The 18,009-nt window shown below is 59.8% G+C and overlaps 1 protein-coding gene and 1 long non-coding RNA gene across 4 annotated transcripts; both read left to right on the top strand.

The window, feature by feature from the left end:
* SKOR1 (SKI family transcriptional corepressor 1) lies at window positions 1-5,830 on the top strand. The gene is made up of 9 exons (XM_083851228.1): window positions 1-152; window positions 767-2,762; window positions 2,850-2,949; window positions 3,405-3,512; window positions 3,603-3,674; window positions 3,961-4,035; window positions 4,133-4,207; window positions 4,518-4,583; window positions 4,707-5,830. The coding sequence occupies exons 2-9, from the start codon at window positions 783-785 to the stop codon at window positions 4,802-4,804; spliced, it is 2,574 nt and encodes an 857-aa protein (XP_083707354.1). The 5' UTR covers window positions 1-152; window positions 767-782; the 3' UTR covers window positions 4,805-5,830.
* Window positions 5,831-6,025: 195 nt separating this feature from the next.
* On the top strand, window positions 6,026-17,694 carry LOC310904652. 3 transcript variants are annotated; one of them, XR_014588500.1, is made up of 5 exons: window positions 6,026-6,424; window positions 9,803-10,004; window positions 13,292-14,987; window positions 16,302-16,447; window positions 16,825-17,694. It is a non-coding gene; the product is annotated as an uncharacterized lncRNA (long non-coding RNA). The 3 variants fall into 3 exon arrangements; XR_014588501.1 differs by lacking the exon at window positions 13,292-14,987 and having other exon boundaries at window positions 6,306-6,424; XR_014588502.1 differs by lacking the exon at window positions 13,292-14,987 and having other exon boundaries at window positions 6,306-6,424; window positions 9,803-10,038.
* The last annotated feature ends 315 nt before the right edge of the window (window positions 17,695-18,009 follow it).

Here is an 18,009-nt window from a genome sequence, read left to right as displayed (position 1 = left end):
GCGCCCCCCCCGCCCGCCCGCCGCTCGGCGGAGCGCGGCCCCCGGCGGATGGCGGCCCCGGCGGCGGGCAGCGGAGCTCCGGGGCTGCGCGGCGGCCGCTAGCCCCGAGGAGAGCCCGCCCGGCCGCCCGTCCAGCCGGGCTCGGCGCCCCGGTAAGTGCCGCGGGGCGGCGGGGGGCCGGGGGGGGGGGGTCTCGCGGGGCCGGGCGCGTCCCGGGGAGCCGCTCCCGGCGGTTCGCGTGATGGCCGCGGAAGCCGCTTAGTGCCCGGCTAAGCCCATTTGTTGTCGTCCCCCCCCACCTCGGGCTCCGTGCGGAGGCTGCTGCCCGCCCCGGGCCCTGATCCGCCGGCACCGGGAGAAGGGGCGCCCGCCCCGCTCCGAGCGGCAAGTTTCGGCCCCGCCGCGCCGGGACGCGCCGGGACCCACCGGCAGCCTCCGCCGGTGCCTTTCGTTGGAGCCCTCCCGGGGCTCCCGGCAACGGCCCGGCTCGGTTCGGCTCGGCACGGCTCGGCGAGCCGGCACAAAGGGACGCGGCACGACCCCCCGGGGCGAGCAGCGGGGTCCCCCCGCACCCCCCGGGCCGTCCTTGCCCCGGGCGGCCGCTGCCCCCCCCCGGGCTCCCGGGGCCGCCCGGCTGCGGCGGGGCCGGTACCGGCGGCGCTGGGGATGCGCGGCGGCCCCGGGCCGGGCCGGGATGGGGGCGGCGGCGGCGGCGGGGCCCCGGGAGCGGTGGTAACCCGCGCCTTTCCCCGATTTTGTTTCGCAGGGGCGTTTTGGGGGGAATGGAGGCGATCGCCAGTCAGATGGGAAATGGGAGAGATGCAAGCTCCTCCCCAAATTCAAAGCAAGAGCTGCAGCCGTACCAGGGCTCCAATACCCTCAAGCCCAACCAAGTGGGTGAGACCTCTCTGTACGGAGTGCCCATCGTGTCCCTGGTCATCGACGGGCAGGAGCGGCTGTGCCTGGCGCAGATCTCCAACACGCTGCTCAAGAACTACAGCTACAATGAGATCCACAACCGGCGGGTGGCCCTGGGCATCACCTGCGTGCAGTGCACGCCGGTGCAGCTGGAGATCCTGCGGCGGGCCGGGGCCATGCCCATCTCCTCCCGCCGCTGCGGCATGATCACCAAGCGGGAGGCGGAGCGGCTCTGCAAGTCCTTCCTGGGCGAGCACAAGCCGCCCAAGCTGCCCGAGAACTTCGCCTTCGACGTGGTGCACGAGTGCGCCTGGGGCTCGCGGGGCAGCTTCATCCCGGCGCGCTACAACAGCTCCCGCGCCAAGTGCATCAAGTGCAGCTACTGCAGCATGTACTTCTCCCCCAACAAGTTCATCTTCCACTCGCACCGCACCCCGGACTCCAAGTACACGCAGCCCGACGCCGCCAACTTCAACTCGTGGCGCCGCCACCTCAAGCTCAGCGACAAGACGGCCACGGAGGAGCTGTCGCACGCCTGGGAGGATGTCAAGGCCATGTTCAACGGCGGCACCCGCAAGCGGACCTTCTCCCTGCAAGGCGCCCCCGCCGCCGGCCCCGGCGGCGGCTCGCCGGCGGCCAAGGCCTCGCTGCACCCGCCGCCTCCCGCCGGCCCCGAGCTGGCCCCGGCGCACAAGAGCCTGCGCTGCAGCGGGCAGGAGCCGGCGGGCGAGCGCGGAGCGCTGGGGCTGCCCGCGGCGCACGGCGGGGCGGCGGGGGCGCACGGCGGGGCGGGCGCGGTGCGCAGCTACCCGGTGATCCCGGTGCCCAGCAAGGGTTTCGGCATGCTGCAGAAGCTGCCGCCGCCGCTCTTCCCCCACCCGTACGGCTTCCCGGCCGCCGCTTTCGGACTGTGCCCCAAGAAGCAGGAGGACGCGCTGGGCGGCGCGGGCGGCGGCGAGCCGGGCAAGGGCGGCGCGCTGCCGTCGGGGATGTTCTGGGGGCCGCCGCACCCGCACCCGCACCAGCCGGCGCAGCCGCCGCACCAGCCCGGCGCCGCCAAGGACGGCGGCGTCTACCCGTCCTTCCCCATGTTCTGGCCGGCCGCCGGCAGCCTGCCCGTGCCGCCCTACCCGGCGCAGAGCCAGGCCAAGGCGGCGGCCACGGCCGTCGTGGTGGCGGCGGCGGCCGCGGCGGCGGCGGCGGCGGCCGAGCCGTCGGGGCTGGCGGGGCGGCACGGCGAGCCGGAGGGCTCGGAGCCGTCGGGCAGCGGGCGGAGCAGCGCCACGCCGCAGGAGGGCTCCGGGGCCGACGGCGAGCGCTGCTCCAGCGCGCTGTCGAGGGCGGCCGGCGAGGAGGAGCGCTCCGGGGACGAGGCGCTGCTCGGCCCGCTGCCCCTGCCCAGGAAGGGCAGCTACCTGTCCGCCTTCCGCCCGGTGGTGAAGGACACCGAGAGCATCGCCAAGCTCTACGGCACCCGCGAGGCGTACGGCGGCGGCGGCGGGGCCGCCCGCGGGCCCGGCTACCTCTCCCCGGACTTCCTCAGCGAGGGCAGCTCCAGCTACCGCTCGCTCTCCCCCGGGGGGGACACGGCCGAGGAGCCCGAGGTGGACGTGGAGTCCAACCGCTTCCCGGAGGACGACGACGAGGACGCCGCCGCCGCCGCCTCCGCCGCGGCCCCGGAGGAGCGGGAGCCGCCGCCGCCCCGGCTGCTGGCCGGGCCCGAGGAGCCGCTGCCCGCCGCCGCCGACGGGCCCGAGGAGAAAGCGGGCGAGGCGGCGGCGGAGGAGGGCGGCCAGCCCCCCGACGGCAGCCCCGAGCGGAGCAGCAGCGGCAGCGCCTACGAGGTGCGGGGCCGGCCGGGCTCTGCCCCGGGGGGGGGGGGGGGGCGGGCTGCGTCCGGACCCCCCCGGCCCTGACTCGCTCTTTTGTAGGTGTACGCGCCGGAGCGGGGGGAGCAGCACCTGCAGCCGCTGAAGACCGCCGCCTCCCTGGGAGCCTCGGCCGCTTACCTGTGCACCCCCGAGGCCAAGGGTAAAGCGCGCCGCGGGGGCTGGGGGGCGCCCGGCCGGGGCCCCGCGGGGGGTGGCGGCGCGGTGCCCATCGACGGCGCGGCCCCGGGCACCGCCTCCCCCCGCCGCTCGGCCCCGGGGGGGCGCCCCGGCCGCCGCTTTCGTTTTGGGGGGCTTAAGGGAGAATAGCGAGAGCAAACGGTTTCCGGAGAGGGGCCGGGCCGAGGCCCCCCGCCGGGCCCGGGGGTGCCCCCGCCGGCGGCGTCGGACGGGGCCGGGGCTGCGGGGCCGGGCTGCGGGGCCGCGCGGCGCGGCGGGGCCGAGCTCCCGGCAGCAAGCTACTTTCCAGCGGCAAAGCGATTAGGATGTCCGCTAAGAAGGCTTTAACGAGGGCTTTGTCCTTAATTATGTAATTAAGGATATATCAGGACCATACTTTCATTGCTTATGGTTGAAAAGCGGTTTATTAACTTTAAGAGCAAGATAAAGAAGACAATCACTCGACGGCAGAGGATTTAGAGACCAGAAAATCCTATCAGGACCAAAGGAACGTCTCGCATCCCAGCCCTGTAAATACCGACAGAGGTAAGCGCCGGCCCCTCCGCGGGGCTCTGCGCGGCCGCGGCTCCCCCGACGGCGGCGGCGCTGACCCCGTGCGCGCCCCCGACCCCGCAGGAGAGGACGGCCTCGGCATGGACGTGGCGGGGACGCAGCTGGTGGAAAAGGACATCGAAAACTTGGCCCGAGGTGAGGCGGGGGGCGGCGGCCCCCGACGGGGCGGGCTGGGGGGGGCGGCCGCTCCGCGGAGCTCCGCGCCCCGACGGCGCCCGTTGCGGCCGCCCCCTCCCGCCGGGCCGGGGGCGGGCAGGAGGGACCCCCCGGCGTCTCCTCGCGGCTCGAGGTATTTAGGTTTTCGGCAGGAGCGATTAACTCCTGTGATTAATGTAACGTAATGCGATTAGCGCCGCGCTGAGCCGCCTCCATATGGGAAGGCGCGGGCTGCCCCCCGACCCCGCCATGTATTTTTAAACAGACGAGTTGCAAAAACTGGTCCTGGAGCAAATGGAGCTGAGGAAGAAGCTGGAGAGGGACTTCCAGAGCCTGAAAGGTACCGGCGAGCCCCCCTCGCTGCCCCCCGCCCGCCCCGCGCCGGGCAGCGGGAGCCGGGCCGGGGGCGGGCGGCGCTGACCCCCCCTGCCCCGCAGACAACTTCCAGGACCAGATGAAGCGGGAGCTGGCGTACCGCGAGGAGATGGTGCAGCAGCTCCAGATCGTCCGAGGTATTTTTTTTTCCTTTTATTTATTTTTTTTTAATTTTACGCCTGTTTTTGTTTCCCTCCGCACCCTTCCGTGCGCTCTGATTCCCTCGGCAGCTGCGAGGCGCCGTCACGCTGCGAACCTTCCGAAGGCAGCGATCTCCCTCCCGGCTTCAATGCCAAAAATTAAAATCCGAGCCGCAAAATGAGCCGGGAGCGGTGCCCGGCCGTCCCCCCCCGCCCCCCCCCGGCGGCCGCGCAGCCCGCTCCCCCCGACGGGGCGGTCGCACCGCGCTCCCCCCAGCCCCGTTGTGATGCTCCCCCCCCCCCCCAGATACGCTGTGCAACGAGCTGGACCAGGAGAGGAAAGCGCGCTACGCCATCCAGCAGAAGTTGAAAGGTACCGGGGGCAGCACGGGGGGGGGGGGGGGCGCGCAGCAGCCGTCTAAGGAGAGGGGAGAGACCCCCCCCCACCCCCCTCGACCCCTCCCGGCGGTGGGGTGACGGCGTTGTCGCTTTGCAGAGGCCCACGACGCGCTGCACCACTTCTCCTGCAAAATGCTGACCCCGCGGCACTGCACGGGGAACTGCTCCTTCAAGCCGCCGCTGCTGCCCCAGTGAGCCCCCCCCCCCCCCCCCTCCGGTGTCCGTCGTGTCCCGTCGCCCCCCCTCCGCCCCCCCCCCGAAGCCATGCGCCCTGCGGCGCGCCGCAGCCGAGGGCAGAGCCCACACAAGCCATTTCCACGAGGAGACACTTGTACATAGAGGACTCGGAGCTCGGCCCTCTCGGACTGGCAATACGGCGGGGAGAGGCCCCGGGACGGCAGGGGGGGGGCCGCCGTGCCCCCCCCACCCCGCCTCCGCCCCGCGTCCCCCCCGCTCCGCGTCTTCCCCTCCTTCCCTGTGTGTCCGCTTCTTCCACCACCCTCGTCCAGACTGGAAACAAAAGTGGCTATGTGCAATGGATATAAATGTACTGTGATTCTCTTGGTACAGTATTTGTTGGATTTTAATTTATTTATGATGTATATTTATTTTTCGCCCTCCCCCCCCCATCCCTCCATCCCCCCCCCCCCCCCCCCCCCGTACGTTTATGGATGTAACAGCACTTTAACGGGCGGTTCGCGACTCCGCAGACAGAGACACCACCGCGCTCGCCCGCCCGAGGGAGAGGCACCTCTGTACGCGGTTTGGGTTCTTTAATAAAAGCCGACTTTACGAAGCCGCCTGGTCCGTGGGGCCGTCCCCGGGGGTCGTGGCCGTGGGGTCCCCGCGGGCACTGCGCGGGGAGGGCGGGGGGAGGGGGAGGGAATCGCGGTGGCCCCGCACGGCCCCGGTGCGGAGGACGCGGACGGGGCCGCCCCGTCGGGGCGCGCACCCCGGGGGCTCCGGCGGTGCCTCCCCGGGCCCGGGGGGGGGTCCGGCTCCGGCTCTGCAGCCTCGGGGGGGCCGCCCGCTCCCCCGCCAGGTTCCCCGCTCCCCCTCCTCCTCCTCGCCGCAGCCGGGAGCTCATTAATGCCCATTTATATGCTCGTTTCACACATGAAAGTATTACGTTAATGAGCTCCGGGAGCGGGCTGGGAGGGGGCTCGCACACCTATTAGCCCGAAATACCTGCTTCCAGCCCAGGATTAACCTAGCACGGCCCTCCCCCCCCCCCCAACCCTCCCCCCCCCCCGGCGGCAGGGGGTCGGGGGTCGGCCCGGGGAGAGGGGCTGCGAGCCGGGGTCCCGCGGCGCCCCCGGGCTGCGGTACCGGGAGCGCCCCCGGGGGTCGGGGCCGGGGGTGGGGGCACCGACGGGGCCGGGGGTGTGTGTATGGGGGGGGTGAGGGGGTGTTCGGGGGGCGGGGGGGTGCGCCGCGCCTTGCCCGGTCCCGCAGCGCGGAGCTGCCGCAATTAGCGGCTCGCACTCATTAAGCATCCCGGGATCCGCGGGGCTGCGTCGCCACCGCGTGGGCAGAGCCGGCGGTGCAGCCCCCCCCCGGCGGGCAGGGGGCTTCGGGAGAGGCTTTGGGGGGGTCCGGGGGCTCTCCCCACGAAAACGACCGGGCCGGGCCGGGCCGGGACAGGGCAGGGGGGGGGCGGTGCCCCCGCACCTGCCCGGCACCACCTGGGGTGGGGGCGACTGCGTACAAAAGGGGGGGTCGAGGGGGGTGGCTGCCTCTCCTGGGCTCCCCTCGGGGCCCCAGCGAGGCTCTGAGGGACTCTCCGAGGACTTCTCCTGGGACAGACCCGAGCAGGTGCCTGCGGTGCGGGACCCCGGTGGGATATCTCGGGGGGGGGGGCGTCCTGCTGGGGCGCAGGAGGGGGGCTGAGCTGGGGAGGCTCTGGCAAAGAAGTAAAGAGAAAGTTAGAGCCGAGCTCTGCACGTCGAGAGGTTGGTGGCTCGTGGGGATGGGGTGGTTGGGCCTTGGGAGCTGGCGGGGGGGGTGGCTGAGACTTTCCTCGAGTGCCTCCCCTGCTGCTCTCTGGGGTTTGCTGCTCCCCCGGGGGCTGGATGTGGCGCAGGGCGACCCTAGGGGGGAACTGCGCAGGATTTTGCCCCCAGCTCCCATCCCTCGCTGCGGGGAGAAGCGTGCCGCAGCACCCCCAGGGGCTCCTCTTTGGGGTCCCAGGAGAGGGGTGATGGAAGGGCCCCATCCCCTCCCTGCTCCTCTTTTCCCAGCTCCAGGCACCCGGGGCCGTGTCCCTGCTGCTCCCTGGCGCTCACCTGCCCCGCACGCTGCGCGTGGCACCGGCGCATACCAGCGTGGGTGCAAAAATCAACTCTTGCCTTGTATTAATATTTTCACACTACTTAGCTCTCATTAAAATGTACTTTGCTGAATTTAATATGCGACTTCAAATGACACAACGTATTAAGTGCTTAATATACTAGAAATTATGAAACTATTATAGTCTAAGTAATATGAAATAATTAGAGTGAATTAAACTTCAGTAGCAGAATGAGGGAGAGGCTTCAAATATTTTTTTTTTTTTTGGTCTTAAAATAATTGAACGCAGTAACAGTCCATGAAAATAAACAGTCAGAGTTAGGATTTTTAAATAATTAAAGCAGGAAAAAGCCTGGAGTGTCTGTATTTGAGCCTGTGATGAATTCTGAATTGGGGGAAGCAGAAGGTCTGCTTGCTGCAGCTGATGGAGTTGTTCTTTCAGGCCAGTGGCAGAGCAGCTCCAAGGAGCTGATCACCAGACCTCCAGCCTTGCCAAGGCTTCTCCCCATATGCTATTTCCCTCTTGTGCGAAGGCTGTTTGTTTGGAGGCAAGCAGACGTGATGGCTCCCAGTGACGGAGCGGCGCCTGCTCTGGGTTTTGCTGCCACGCTGCCTCTTAGCTGAGAGCCCCCCTTTGCAGAGCCGCTCTCAGAGGGGATGCAAATGCCAGAGACCCCAGCGTTAAACTCCTGGCAGCTGGCTGGAGCCTGGCCTCGTGTTCCGAGAGGTGCTCAAAGCCCTCGGGGTGAAGCTGGGGTGCCACCGCAGGTGGGAGCGTGGGCGCACGCCGGGGCTGCTGGAGGCCCTCGAGCAGGTCTGCGGCAGCGATGCGAAGCATCCCGGACATCCCCTCTCCGCTTCAGGCTCCCGCGGAGGATGCGGGATGTTCGCGCTGTCGTGCGAGCGCGTGCTGGGACCAGCCGAGTGTCCCCACGTGGCGTGGGGTCCTTGAGCTTGGCCACCAACCTGCGCGCAGTGGGGTCAGCTCAGCCGTGGCTGCCTCGCTGGCTGGAGGCAGAGGACGCCAGGAGATGGCGTTCCCAGCGCCGCGCTGGGCTGCTGCTCGCTCCTGCCAGGGCTCTCGGCCAAGGGGCTCTGCAGGCTCCTTGGAAAAATACTAAAATTACCCCTCGAGGAAGCAGCCTGGGCCTGGGGGGGAGCAGGCAGAGCACCCCGGCTGGGCAGCGCTGGGCCATCGCCCCCGGGTGAACAGCGAGGGAGGTGTCGAGTCCCTCCTGAAGCAGCTTCAGGGGCAGGAAAGGGAATGGGGGCACAGGAGCTTGCTGTATGTGGGGTTTTGGGGTGATGGGTGTTGCCCCTACGATGTGGGGCAGCGGCCATCAGCGAGTAAAAGCATGCTTGTGAAATATTCTGCATGAGGGGAGGAAAAAGAGCAGTGGGTGGATGTAGGTTCCTGTCTGTGCGGTGCTGTGCTCCCTGTCCTGAGAGGTTCCTGCGTCCCTCACGGGTTTGCTGAGCCCCCAACACCTCAGAGAGGGACAAGCAGCTCTCCTGTGAAATGCTGGTGTCAGGCGAAACCCAGGCTGAACCGAGGTCACGGACCTGGCTCTGGGCATGGCCCAGCAGTCCTGCTATGGATAACTTCAGATTCTCTGTCCCCAGGTGAGGAGTGATCGTTCTTTAGTAAGGGTATTAGGCTCCTAGCAGATCTGTGGAGCAGTGTCAGAGAAGCAGTGCTGTTCTCTAAGTCAAGTTAAAAGTGAAGAAAATGATCCTTAATTTGCCTTCTTGGATTATTTAGGTTCTACCAACTGTATCATCAAAAGACATGTTTGCTTGGAAAGTCTAATCATTAAGTACAAAGAACTTGCCGGCAAGCATCTTAGAAGTGTTAAATTTTTATATATGGCTCTTTGATTTCCAGCTCCTATTTGCTGTTGGTGACAGGGAGGAAAAATAATCACCTGTTCTTTTTTTTTTTTTTGAAAATGAGTCGGTCTAATCTTCAGCTAGCGTGGTATGCTTCTGTAAAGCATAAAAGAGAGGTGCTTGTAAGATTCATCCGACTTGGAGTGTGCCCTTCCCGTGCAGTTTTACTGCTGTAGGAGGTGCTGTCCCAGGCTCTGGGCCCATGAGTTGCCTCTCACCATGCTCCTGTAAGAGTCAGGCTCCATCTCATCTGCACCCTCCCATTTGGGACGCGCGGACAGCAGCGAGCCCTCCCCTTCCCCTTTTATTCTCTGGGCTGAACAAAGCGGCTCCCTCTGCATCTCCCCATCCATCGTGTGCTCCTGCCCCGGCATCACGTCCCACCGGGACCCTTCCCGTGGGGCTGCTCTCCAGCCGCTCACCCCCAGGGGCAGGACGCGGCGTTGGCCTCCCCGAGGCCGCGTCACTTCTCCAGCCTCCCCAGCACCGACTGCTCCTCCCGGTTTGCTGTCACCTGCCGGCACGGTGGCACCCTGGCACCGTGGGCGTTCGTTTGCCTGGGTGGCCACGGCGGAGCCGAAACCTGCAGCTGCGGCAGAAACGGCCCTTTTTTTTAGGGGGAAAATCCCATCTAGTCCAGGGTCCGGTCCTTGCCGGGCTGGAGGCTGCTCCTGCCCTCATCTCGAGTGCTTTGGGTGAACCAACTTGGTCTGGCTTGTGCAGGGGGCGTGTGGCTGGGCTCCTCTGGGTTTAAGTCAAGTATGTCAGGGACAAGTGTGAACAGGACGGCCGTGAGCTGTACGTAAACAGGCTGGGGCGTCCGCGTGCAGGGAGGAATGGCTTTGATTAACTTGGCGGAGGTTTGGGCGCAAACAGGACTTTGCGTCGTACGGATGAGAGGCTGGCGCGTGGCAGCTCCGCGCTGCTTCCAAAATCGCACGTTTACGCTCATGTAACAGTGAACTCTGCGGTTTCTTGGAAACTTAAAACATGTTTTCCCGTTTTTTTTTTAAGCTGAGAACTCCTTCCTTTGATCTCCTCTCCGACTCGTAATGAAGTTGCAGGCTCTGACATCCCGCGCTGTGCCCGTCGTATGCGCTTCACTTCGCTGCCTGCGCGCCGCGGCGCTGAGCTCGCCGCTCCGAGCATCTCACACCTCCCAGCGCCGCCCGGCTTCAAAGCGCGCTGCAGACACCGAAGGCCCACGTCGGCACAGGTGAAGGCCAGGCTTTCATTGAAGTCCGTACGAGGTGAACACGCGCATCCGAAGGCATAATTTGACACTAACAAATTAATTCTCACTATTTTTTCTGTGCGGGAATTAAGGCGCTGCCGCCCTGGTGTAGGTGGATTCCCGAGGAGGGGAGGGCTGGGGAAGGGATGCTCTCCAGCTCTCCAGCCCATCACGCGTTGGATGCAGCAGCAGGATGACTCTGACAGTGGCTTCTCTCCCATTGCAGCTAAATTAGTGCTAATTGCCCCCCTAGGAAACGAGCAGCGGGCACCGTGCATTGCGTGGGGCTTGCACGGAGAGCTGTGGGGATGTTGCTCCTGCTTTGCTCGTGGCCAAAGCCCCCTGTGGGGGGACTTCTGGTTTGCCCCCACCCCTGGCCTGTCTGGGGGTGATTTGTGGTGGGTTCCCCATCCTGAGTTGCCAGCAGGGAGGACACAGGCTCACGGTGCCACAGCAGCTCTTGCACCCAAGGCAAAACCCTTCTGGGAGAGGAAAGGAGTGCTTTTAGGGAAGGCTTTGCTGCTCCTGCTTGTGCTATCCCAGCTCTGGAAGAAAGAGCGGCCTTCAGCTGCTAGGGCCGTTAATGTCACCTTTCACGAGTGCTACGCTTGCAAAGGAACCTGCCAAGTATAGCACGTTTTAATTTGCTCTTTTCCCATGCATTCCTGGATTTATGGCTTAGTTTAGTCTGGTTACTGCTTGCTGCGGAGATGTAAAGCCCCTCCAGAGGGTCGCTCCGTGCTGCAAGCCCCGTGGGTTCCCTGGAGGAAACCCATGTGCTATTCCCTGAAGGGCGTCCACCTAGAAAGGGGGTCCGCGTTTGATTTTGCAGAAACTTGATCTTAGAAAGCTGCCGGGGAGATGTGTCTATCCAGTGCTTACACCTAACAGCCTTCTGTCTGAACACTGATGTGTTACTCTGCATTCTCTCCGTGCCTCTAAATGCTTAGCTGTTTTTAGGTAGTACGGGTTTGGCAACACGTTAATAATGTGTAAAATGACGAGGAAAACAGCTTAGACGAAATGCGTTTTCAGTGATGCCTGCACCAGGCTGGGAAGTACATTTGCAGTTGCCTGCCATCTGTAGCAACTTGTCCAAAGCAAACATTACCAGTCAGTCCAGGTTTGGCTGCATAATTGCCATAAACCATCGCAAGGGCATCCAGCATAGCACAGCCCTGGAACTACTTCTAGGATTAGGTCCTACTCCCTTGAAAAATAAACCTTGGCAAAACCTCAGTTCTCCCTAATAAAAATTCCATTTTCACAGCTCTAATCAAGTTTTCCAGAGCTGTGGTCCAAATTAGAAACTGCATGCAGAATATCTGACCCAGGAGAACAAGATGGAGATTTTCATTTAAAGCAGTGCCAGGCTGGAAATTTCCAAAGTTCTCAGCAGTTCACCTACAGCAAGAGCACGGACTGTGTCCGAATAACCCCGTCCCTTCCACGGCAGAGCTCTGGCAGACCCAAGCTCCTGCTCTCCCGTGCGATAGTCTCCGCGGGGGGATCCTCTATGAGAAATGACCTCTCCCCTGACAGCACTGCAGCTATTTCTGGACTGATGTTGGGGCCAGCTGTTCATGGCCTTTTGAACGGGGGGGGAAAAGGGGTGATGGAGCTGAAGGCACCTTGCGGAGCAGCAGTGGGCATACCAGGGTCAGGCGCACCCATGGGTGCTGTGCTGAACCCTGCCTGCCCAGGTGGCGCTCAGCGTCACAGACCTCCGAGATCCACGCCGTGGTTCCCTGAGCCCTCGTCTGCATGAGATGCTGCTTTTCCCTTAGGATCCCTCCTCGTTTCTCCCCCACCCGCCTTCCTCGCCCAGGCGCTGGGGTGTTGCTGGGGTGTGATGAGTGCTGGCTGTGCGTGCTGCCCCCAGCCTGGCTAAAGAGCAAATCCCCACATTTTCTGGAGAGGGACGTTCAGAAATACAGGGCTGTCTCCCGGGAGGGTTCCGAGGTTTTTGGGTAGTCATCTGGAGCTGGGAAGCACCGAGTGTTGTAAGGGCTGCTCGTCAAGTGAACAGCAAGGGCAGTTTTATATTTCACCCCCAGAACTGTTTTCTACCATTGTCTTTCCAGCCTTAGGTCCAACTGTCCATCAGCAGCTTTCAGAGCAAATGTATTTTGCTTTTAACGTGGTAAATGCTTGTCTTGCAATAATTTCCGAACAACGAACCTGTTAGTGTCTTGACAGATAATCCAGCTATATGTAACCGTGGGGTAAATCTCTGTTTGTTCTGGTGAACAGCGCACAGGATTCAAACAAAGTATGTTTATTTTTTTTAAATGCAAATGCAGAGGAGATCCGTGCTGCACGGGCCACAGTTGAACTTGGCCGTCAGTAAATGGCAGCGTAGTTTGCAGCAGAGCAGAGGAAACCGCAGCCACAGCTCATCTCTGTATCTTGGGCTGGCTGGGCTGAAAGATTCGCAGAAAAACCCTGGGCAAGATCATTGCTTAAATGCTCACGTGGACTCCTAATTGTGGAAACATGCTGAATTATGTGATACAATGCAAAGTTATATAACACCTTTTATGAAATTCTTGGCAATAAAATAATGCATAAAAATAACAGATGTGGCAAATCACGACCACGTTCTGAAATCTTTCTGTAGTTCAGTTTAGTGAAAACAATGGAGTTGATTTAAGTGGATTTTTTTTCCCTTTCCCCAAAATGTCCATGGGCAAAGAAATATTTGAAAGAAAAGCGAAAAGGCTAAAAGTGCAAGCGGGGTTTCTTGTAAAGAAATCTGTGCGCGCCTGTTAACTCCAGCACAGCGCAGGGAGGGCTGCGGGAGGGAGCAGAGGCTCCAGCCCTGCTCGTGTGGCTCCTGCTCCCTTCAGCGTGGCCACCCTCGTGGGCCAGGCAAGGGAGTTGCGTCCCCAGTGGTAAACTGGCACGAGCACCCTGAGCAACACCGGAGCGTGCAATAGTCTTTGTAGGGTCCTTGCTTCAGCCAAACCTAGCGGGGTGCCCGAGGCGAGCTGTGGGGGCTCCTGCAAGGGCAGAGAAGGGCTTGCGGGGTCAGTGTTGATGGCTGAGACCTGGTGGATTTCCGTGGGTTAAATAACAAGAGCTTTGCCACGGTGAAAGGGCTGAAGCTGTGGGCTGGCTACCCGATTGCGCAGTGATCGCAGCGCTGGCTGTGGTCAAATGGGGCACGCAGCCCCGGTGCAGGGCCCTGAGGGTACGCGGGCCTGATCCTGCTCTTTGGGGGGGAAACAGGTATGTGAAATAGGGGCTCTCCATCTTCCTATTTTTAGGACGGAGCGCCCTTTGCCGAGCTGCCGTTTGCGTCAGGCACTAAAGCAGTAGAAGGAAAGCCTGGTGCCACCGCAGCGCAGATCCACTGCCGAGGAGCACGCGGGGCTCTGGCTGTGCCCTCGGCCCCTCGCCGTCCCCAGAGGCTGCCAGGGGGACACCAGAGGAGGGCTGGCGGTGCCCCAGGGGACAGGTCTGGGGCTCAGCTCTGCCTGTGCTGCTGTGGAGCTGCGTGGTGATAACGGGCTCTAATCAGGGCAGCATCTGCACGCGAGCGAACGCTCTGAGACTCCACGGAGCTGATAAAGAGGAACAGGCCCCAGTTAAACACTGACCATTTACTCCTGTTTGCTGGGGGACACGGTGTGCTGAACACGGACAGCCCACAGCTCGGGAACGCCTAAAAGCAGACCCAGAGCTTTAAACCATGAGGCAACTCTGTGCCGCTGCTGTGCATGCGGGAGGACATCGAATATTGCTGATATTTATTGCTTTATTATTTTTTTTAATCCTCTTTTTTGCTTTTTGGCTATTAGCCTTGTCTACAGCTGATTTTAACATCAGCTCAAGACCTGGCCCCATGCGGGACCATCCCTGACACGGTATCTCCGCAATAACCGTGCTTCCCAAAACAGAATTTGGCCCCAGGTCTGCTCCGTGGTGTCCCAGTAGCACCCTGAGCACTGCCTGGCAGCCCAGATGTGGGCACAGGACCGTTTCTGAGCGATCTGCCTAAGAGGTGCCAATTATTTCTTGGTATCATTTTAAGAATTTTTGTTCCTAGACGGAAGAAAACGGCAGGACATCTTCAATGAAAGAGGGGAAAAATGGTATTAATAGCTGACTTTTAATAGTGGAGAAAAGAAAGACCTTTCGGTGAAAGGCTTCCAACTTTAAAAGAGGAAATTTCAACCAAAAGAGAGAACTTACTGTTTTGAAAGAGTTTGCTGGGTGGAGACGTCAGAATGAAAGGATCTTGTGCAACCCTGCTTTTTAGGCCTAATACTAAATTCACCCATTTATTCCTTTGCTTCGCACAGGAAAATCACTGCGGAATGCTACGGGGAAGGCAGATTTCTGGTCATGTTGAGAGCACTTCCAGGGTCAGGAAGGCCACGCAAGACGTGTGGGGGGTGCTCTGTGCAGGTGGTGGGAGCTGGGGGACTGGGGCACTGTGTGCCTGCCCCTAACCCCGAGGATGGAGAGGTTCGTAACGTGAGAGGCGCTGCTGGTGCAGGGTTTCCCCTTCTCTGCCCGGCACGTTGAGCTTTGGGCTTGCTGCCCGTCCTCCCCCTTGCGCCACCCCAGCGTGGCCCGGCTGCCAGGCTCTGATAAGGCTGAGGGGAGATAAGAGGCTCGTTGCCTTCTCCCTCGTCTGCAGCACCGGCGAATGGCGAGGGTCAGCTCTCAAAACCCTGCGAGTTCTGTGAAATACAAGGGAAAGTGGCTCCCGAGTGAGACGGGTCACACACAGCCCAGTCTGTGGGGGACGGGTTTGTTAAACACAAAGCCTCGGTGAAAGAATTGAAAGGGGAAAAGGAATTAAAGGGCACTAGAAGAGAGCAGGTTCCCCTTTTCCCCTGCACACCACCACGTCCCTCAAGAAGACGCCTTGAAGCTCCGGGACGGTTTCACCTTGAGCAAAACCCCAGGTCGCTGGTGTGGCAGAGGGGCGAAGGCACACCCTGAGAGACACAGGTAGGAATTTGGCTCTGGAGCTGTTTCCGCTGGAAAACAAAGGGGTTTCTGTGACAGTAGGGAACGAGTGCCAGTTAAAGGGCATGAGCTCCTCTCGTGCTGCGTTCAGCCGCAGAACCTCAGCAGCGAGGTTCACCCAAGCCAGCAGCAGCCCTCTGCGCCCTCCTTCCTTAGGCAGGCTGAGCGCCACGTGGCGCTGCGCTCCAGCAAGCTGAGAAAGCTTGCTTCTTACTGCCTCTCGGCTTCTTCCTCGGCAGTGCGTTTTTGGGGTGACTGGGAAAGTCCTGTTCTCTGCCCAGAACACGGCGTTTCGCCGCACTGCATCCGCGGCAGGGCTTTAGGGAGCAGCGCACACGGAAACGGCGGCGGGGCGCGGAGCTTTGGGGCCAGTGCGGTTTCTCCTGCAGCACGTGCTGCCTCCCGAGGAGGCACGAGAGGCAGAGCATAAAGCAGCAGCAGCTACGGACTGCCTGGGGTCTTCCCTGCCCTGAGCTGTGGTGTTGGAGGCTGCTGTCGTTGCAGTGCCCGTGGCGGTGCCCGTGGCACCAGCGCCGGAGTGGATCGGGTTCAAGGGCTTTTTGCCAGTAGAGCTGCACAAGGGATGAATTATGATGTCAAAACAGAGCGATGTTGTCACACAACCACCTCCCCTCCTGGGGTCAAGGTCCTGTTTTATAGCTTGGGAGCCCATTAGTCCGTTTAAAAGCATACGGCCAAGCACGGCCACAAAAATCTGGTGTGTTTGGGTCGGAGCTGCGGACAAAAGGCTCTTTGTGCGAAGAGCTGACAATGACAAATAAAGAGGAACCTGTTGATCTAGGAGAGAAATGGAGGATTATGAAAAGATCACATGGTTATAAAAAGACCTTGGCTGTTTGTCTGGATGTCAGTCTTGTCTGTCATTAAACTGCTTTCTGCAGCTATTTGCTAATAGAAATACTGTCTCCTGCCCGTGCGTTTTGTCTGTCCTGCAAGATGCTACCTGTGTCTAAGCGTGCCAGCCTCGTGAGACCGCATCAGAGAGGAGATATGCTCTTAACTGGATCCTTGCCATGTGCTAGGTGTTGCATAAAATAGTTAATGCTTGCAAATTCTTCTGAAAGCCCTGGTAGTACCAGAAACAGTAAATGCTAAAAAACAGCGCCTGTCCAACCGTGATACATCAGCACAGGACACACGGACACACACACAAAACACCAATAACAAAACCCTTATAATTCAGCAAAGTTATTGGAGGCTAAACCAAGAGCTATGTCTAATGCTAATAACAAGCATATTTCCCAAAGGTAACATTTGATTTCTATCCAAACCCAGACATATTTGAAGCTTTGCCTGAAAGTCGTTGCATCGCAGATTAACTGGGACAATGTACTCTGTGAATAACTTTGCAAAGCCTTCAGCCAGCTCTGAAGAAACAGCAATACAGTCTTGACGAGACTGGGCTACAAAACACTTCACAGGTAATGTGTTTTTTTTTTTTTTTTTTCACAGTAAGTCTGGAGAAAATAGAGAATTGCTTTGGCTTTGTGGGACACACATCTGGCAAGTGCGTAGTTCTGATCGGCGTGCAGAAAACACTCTGAACAAAACCATTTATATCGAGCATTGATGGGCTGCCTAAAATGACCTCCAGAGTCTATGAAGTGCAGCATAGATTTAAAAAAAAAAATCTATTATAGTCCATTATGTTCTGGAATGTATCCGAGCACATCATGCTAGAGAATGCAGCGACTCTGTATTTCCTGGAGTAAAGGAGACCCATGGAAACGTGTTTAATTCAAAATAAACGGGGTAAAATAACAGAATGCCTTTTCTCTGCTTTTATTTATCTTTACAGCTGAAGAAACTGAGAGGGGGAAGGTGGCTGGAAGTTGAAGCACAGAGGGAGATGTCCCTTGCTGTTCTTTAAGCACTGGTTTGAAATCAATGCAGATAATGCACTTGGACGGACTGCCTCATTTACTGGTTTTCAGTAAATTGCTGGGCTGTGTTTCCCAGTGATAACGTGATAGTGATGTCTATGCCGGTAAGAATATACTTTAGAAAGAAAAAAAAAAAAAGTCTGCAATTCCTTGCAAGCAACGTTTGGCTAGTTTAGTCTGGGATGCCCTGAATTCTGTACGTTGACAGTAAATATCTAGGGCTGCTGCATGTCGCTCCCGGTAGCACAACGTGCTTCTGAGTTATCTGCGGCTTCTTCCAAAGACACAACAAACCCTGTTTCAGCACAATAGCCTCCTGCAGTGTCAGGCAGCGAGAAATGCCGTTGCCTGCTCACTGCAGCCTTGCACAACCCTCCCCAGCACAGCAGAGGTGTCTTCTAACCAGGGCTCTTCCTTCTTCCTTAGTCCTGATTTTTTTCCCTGGAAGTCAGTGATAAACTCCCAGTGACTTCACTGCTGCTGGATTAGACCTGGGGTCCAATTATCCTCCTTAAAAGTACAAACTAATAATTCATAGTTCTAAGTAGGCTTGCTATGGACAGCACCACTAGGGATTTAGTGCACAACACTGGCGTTGGTGCTTGTGTTTTCTCCTAATAATATTTTTTAACTGGAGGCAGGTCTATTTATATATGCACTGGGAGAATAATTTTATGAGTAAATATGACCTTCATTAATATTTTTTTGTTAATTCACTGATGCTAGTAAAGAACTTTGAAGATGAAAGCACTGTATGCAATAAACATTAAGATTATTTGAATTTATTTTAATGTTGCCAGCATTCCAGCTCCATCATCTTTCATCCAAGAATCTCAAAGTACTTTCCAAGTGCTAATAAATTTTCTCTCAACAGTCCCGGGAGATATTTATTATCATCATCCCCATTTCATAAAGGAGTCCTTCTGAGTGCATTTTACTTGGTCAAAATCGGGTCGTATGGCAGGAATCTATTTGGGAAGGAGCCAGCAATCCCTGATTCCCATTCTCCTGCTCTTGCTGCTAGACCACATTCCCTTCTGGGGAGTGTGGTGCGACACTCACCCGCGGCGCTTGCCTTCCTTTGTCAGGTGGTTGCTCTT

The sequence above is a fragment of the Anser anser genome (assembly GCF_964211835.1).
Source record: "Anser anser genome assembly, chromosome: 10".
NCBI lineage: Eukaryota > Metazoa > Chordata > Aves > Anseriformes > Anatidae > Anser > Anser anser.
The sequence above is the reverse complement of the archived record's forward strand: the minus strand, read 5'-3'. Positions and strand labels throughout refer to the sequence as shown.

Excerpts from the sequence above, each read along its gene's own strand:
- SKOR1 (XM_083851228.1), top strand. The coding sequence starts at position 783 with ATGGAGGCGATCGCCAGTCAGATGGGAAATGGGAGAGATGCAAGCTCC. Across the intron at positions 2,950-3,404 it reads GTGCACCCCCGAGGCCAAGG|AGCAAGATAAAGAAGACAAT; the intron begins GTAAAGCGCGCC and ends ATTAACTTTAAG. Across the intron at positions 3,513-3,602 it reads CCCTGTAAATACCGACAGAG|GAGAGGACGGCCTCGGCATG; the intron begins GTAAGCGCCGGC and ends CCGACCCCGCAG.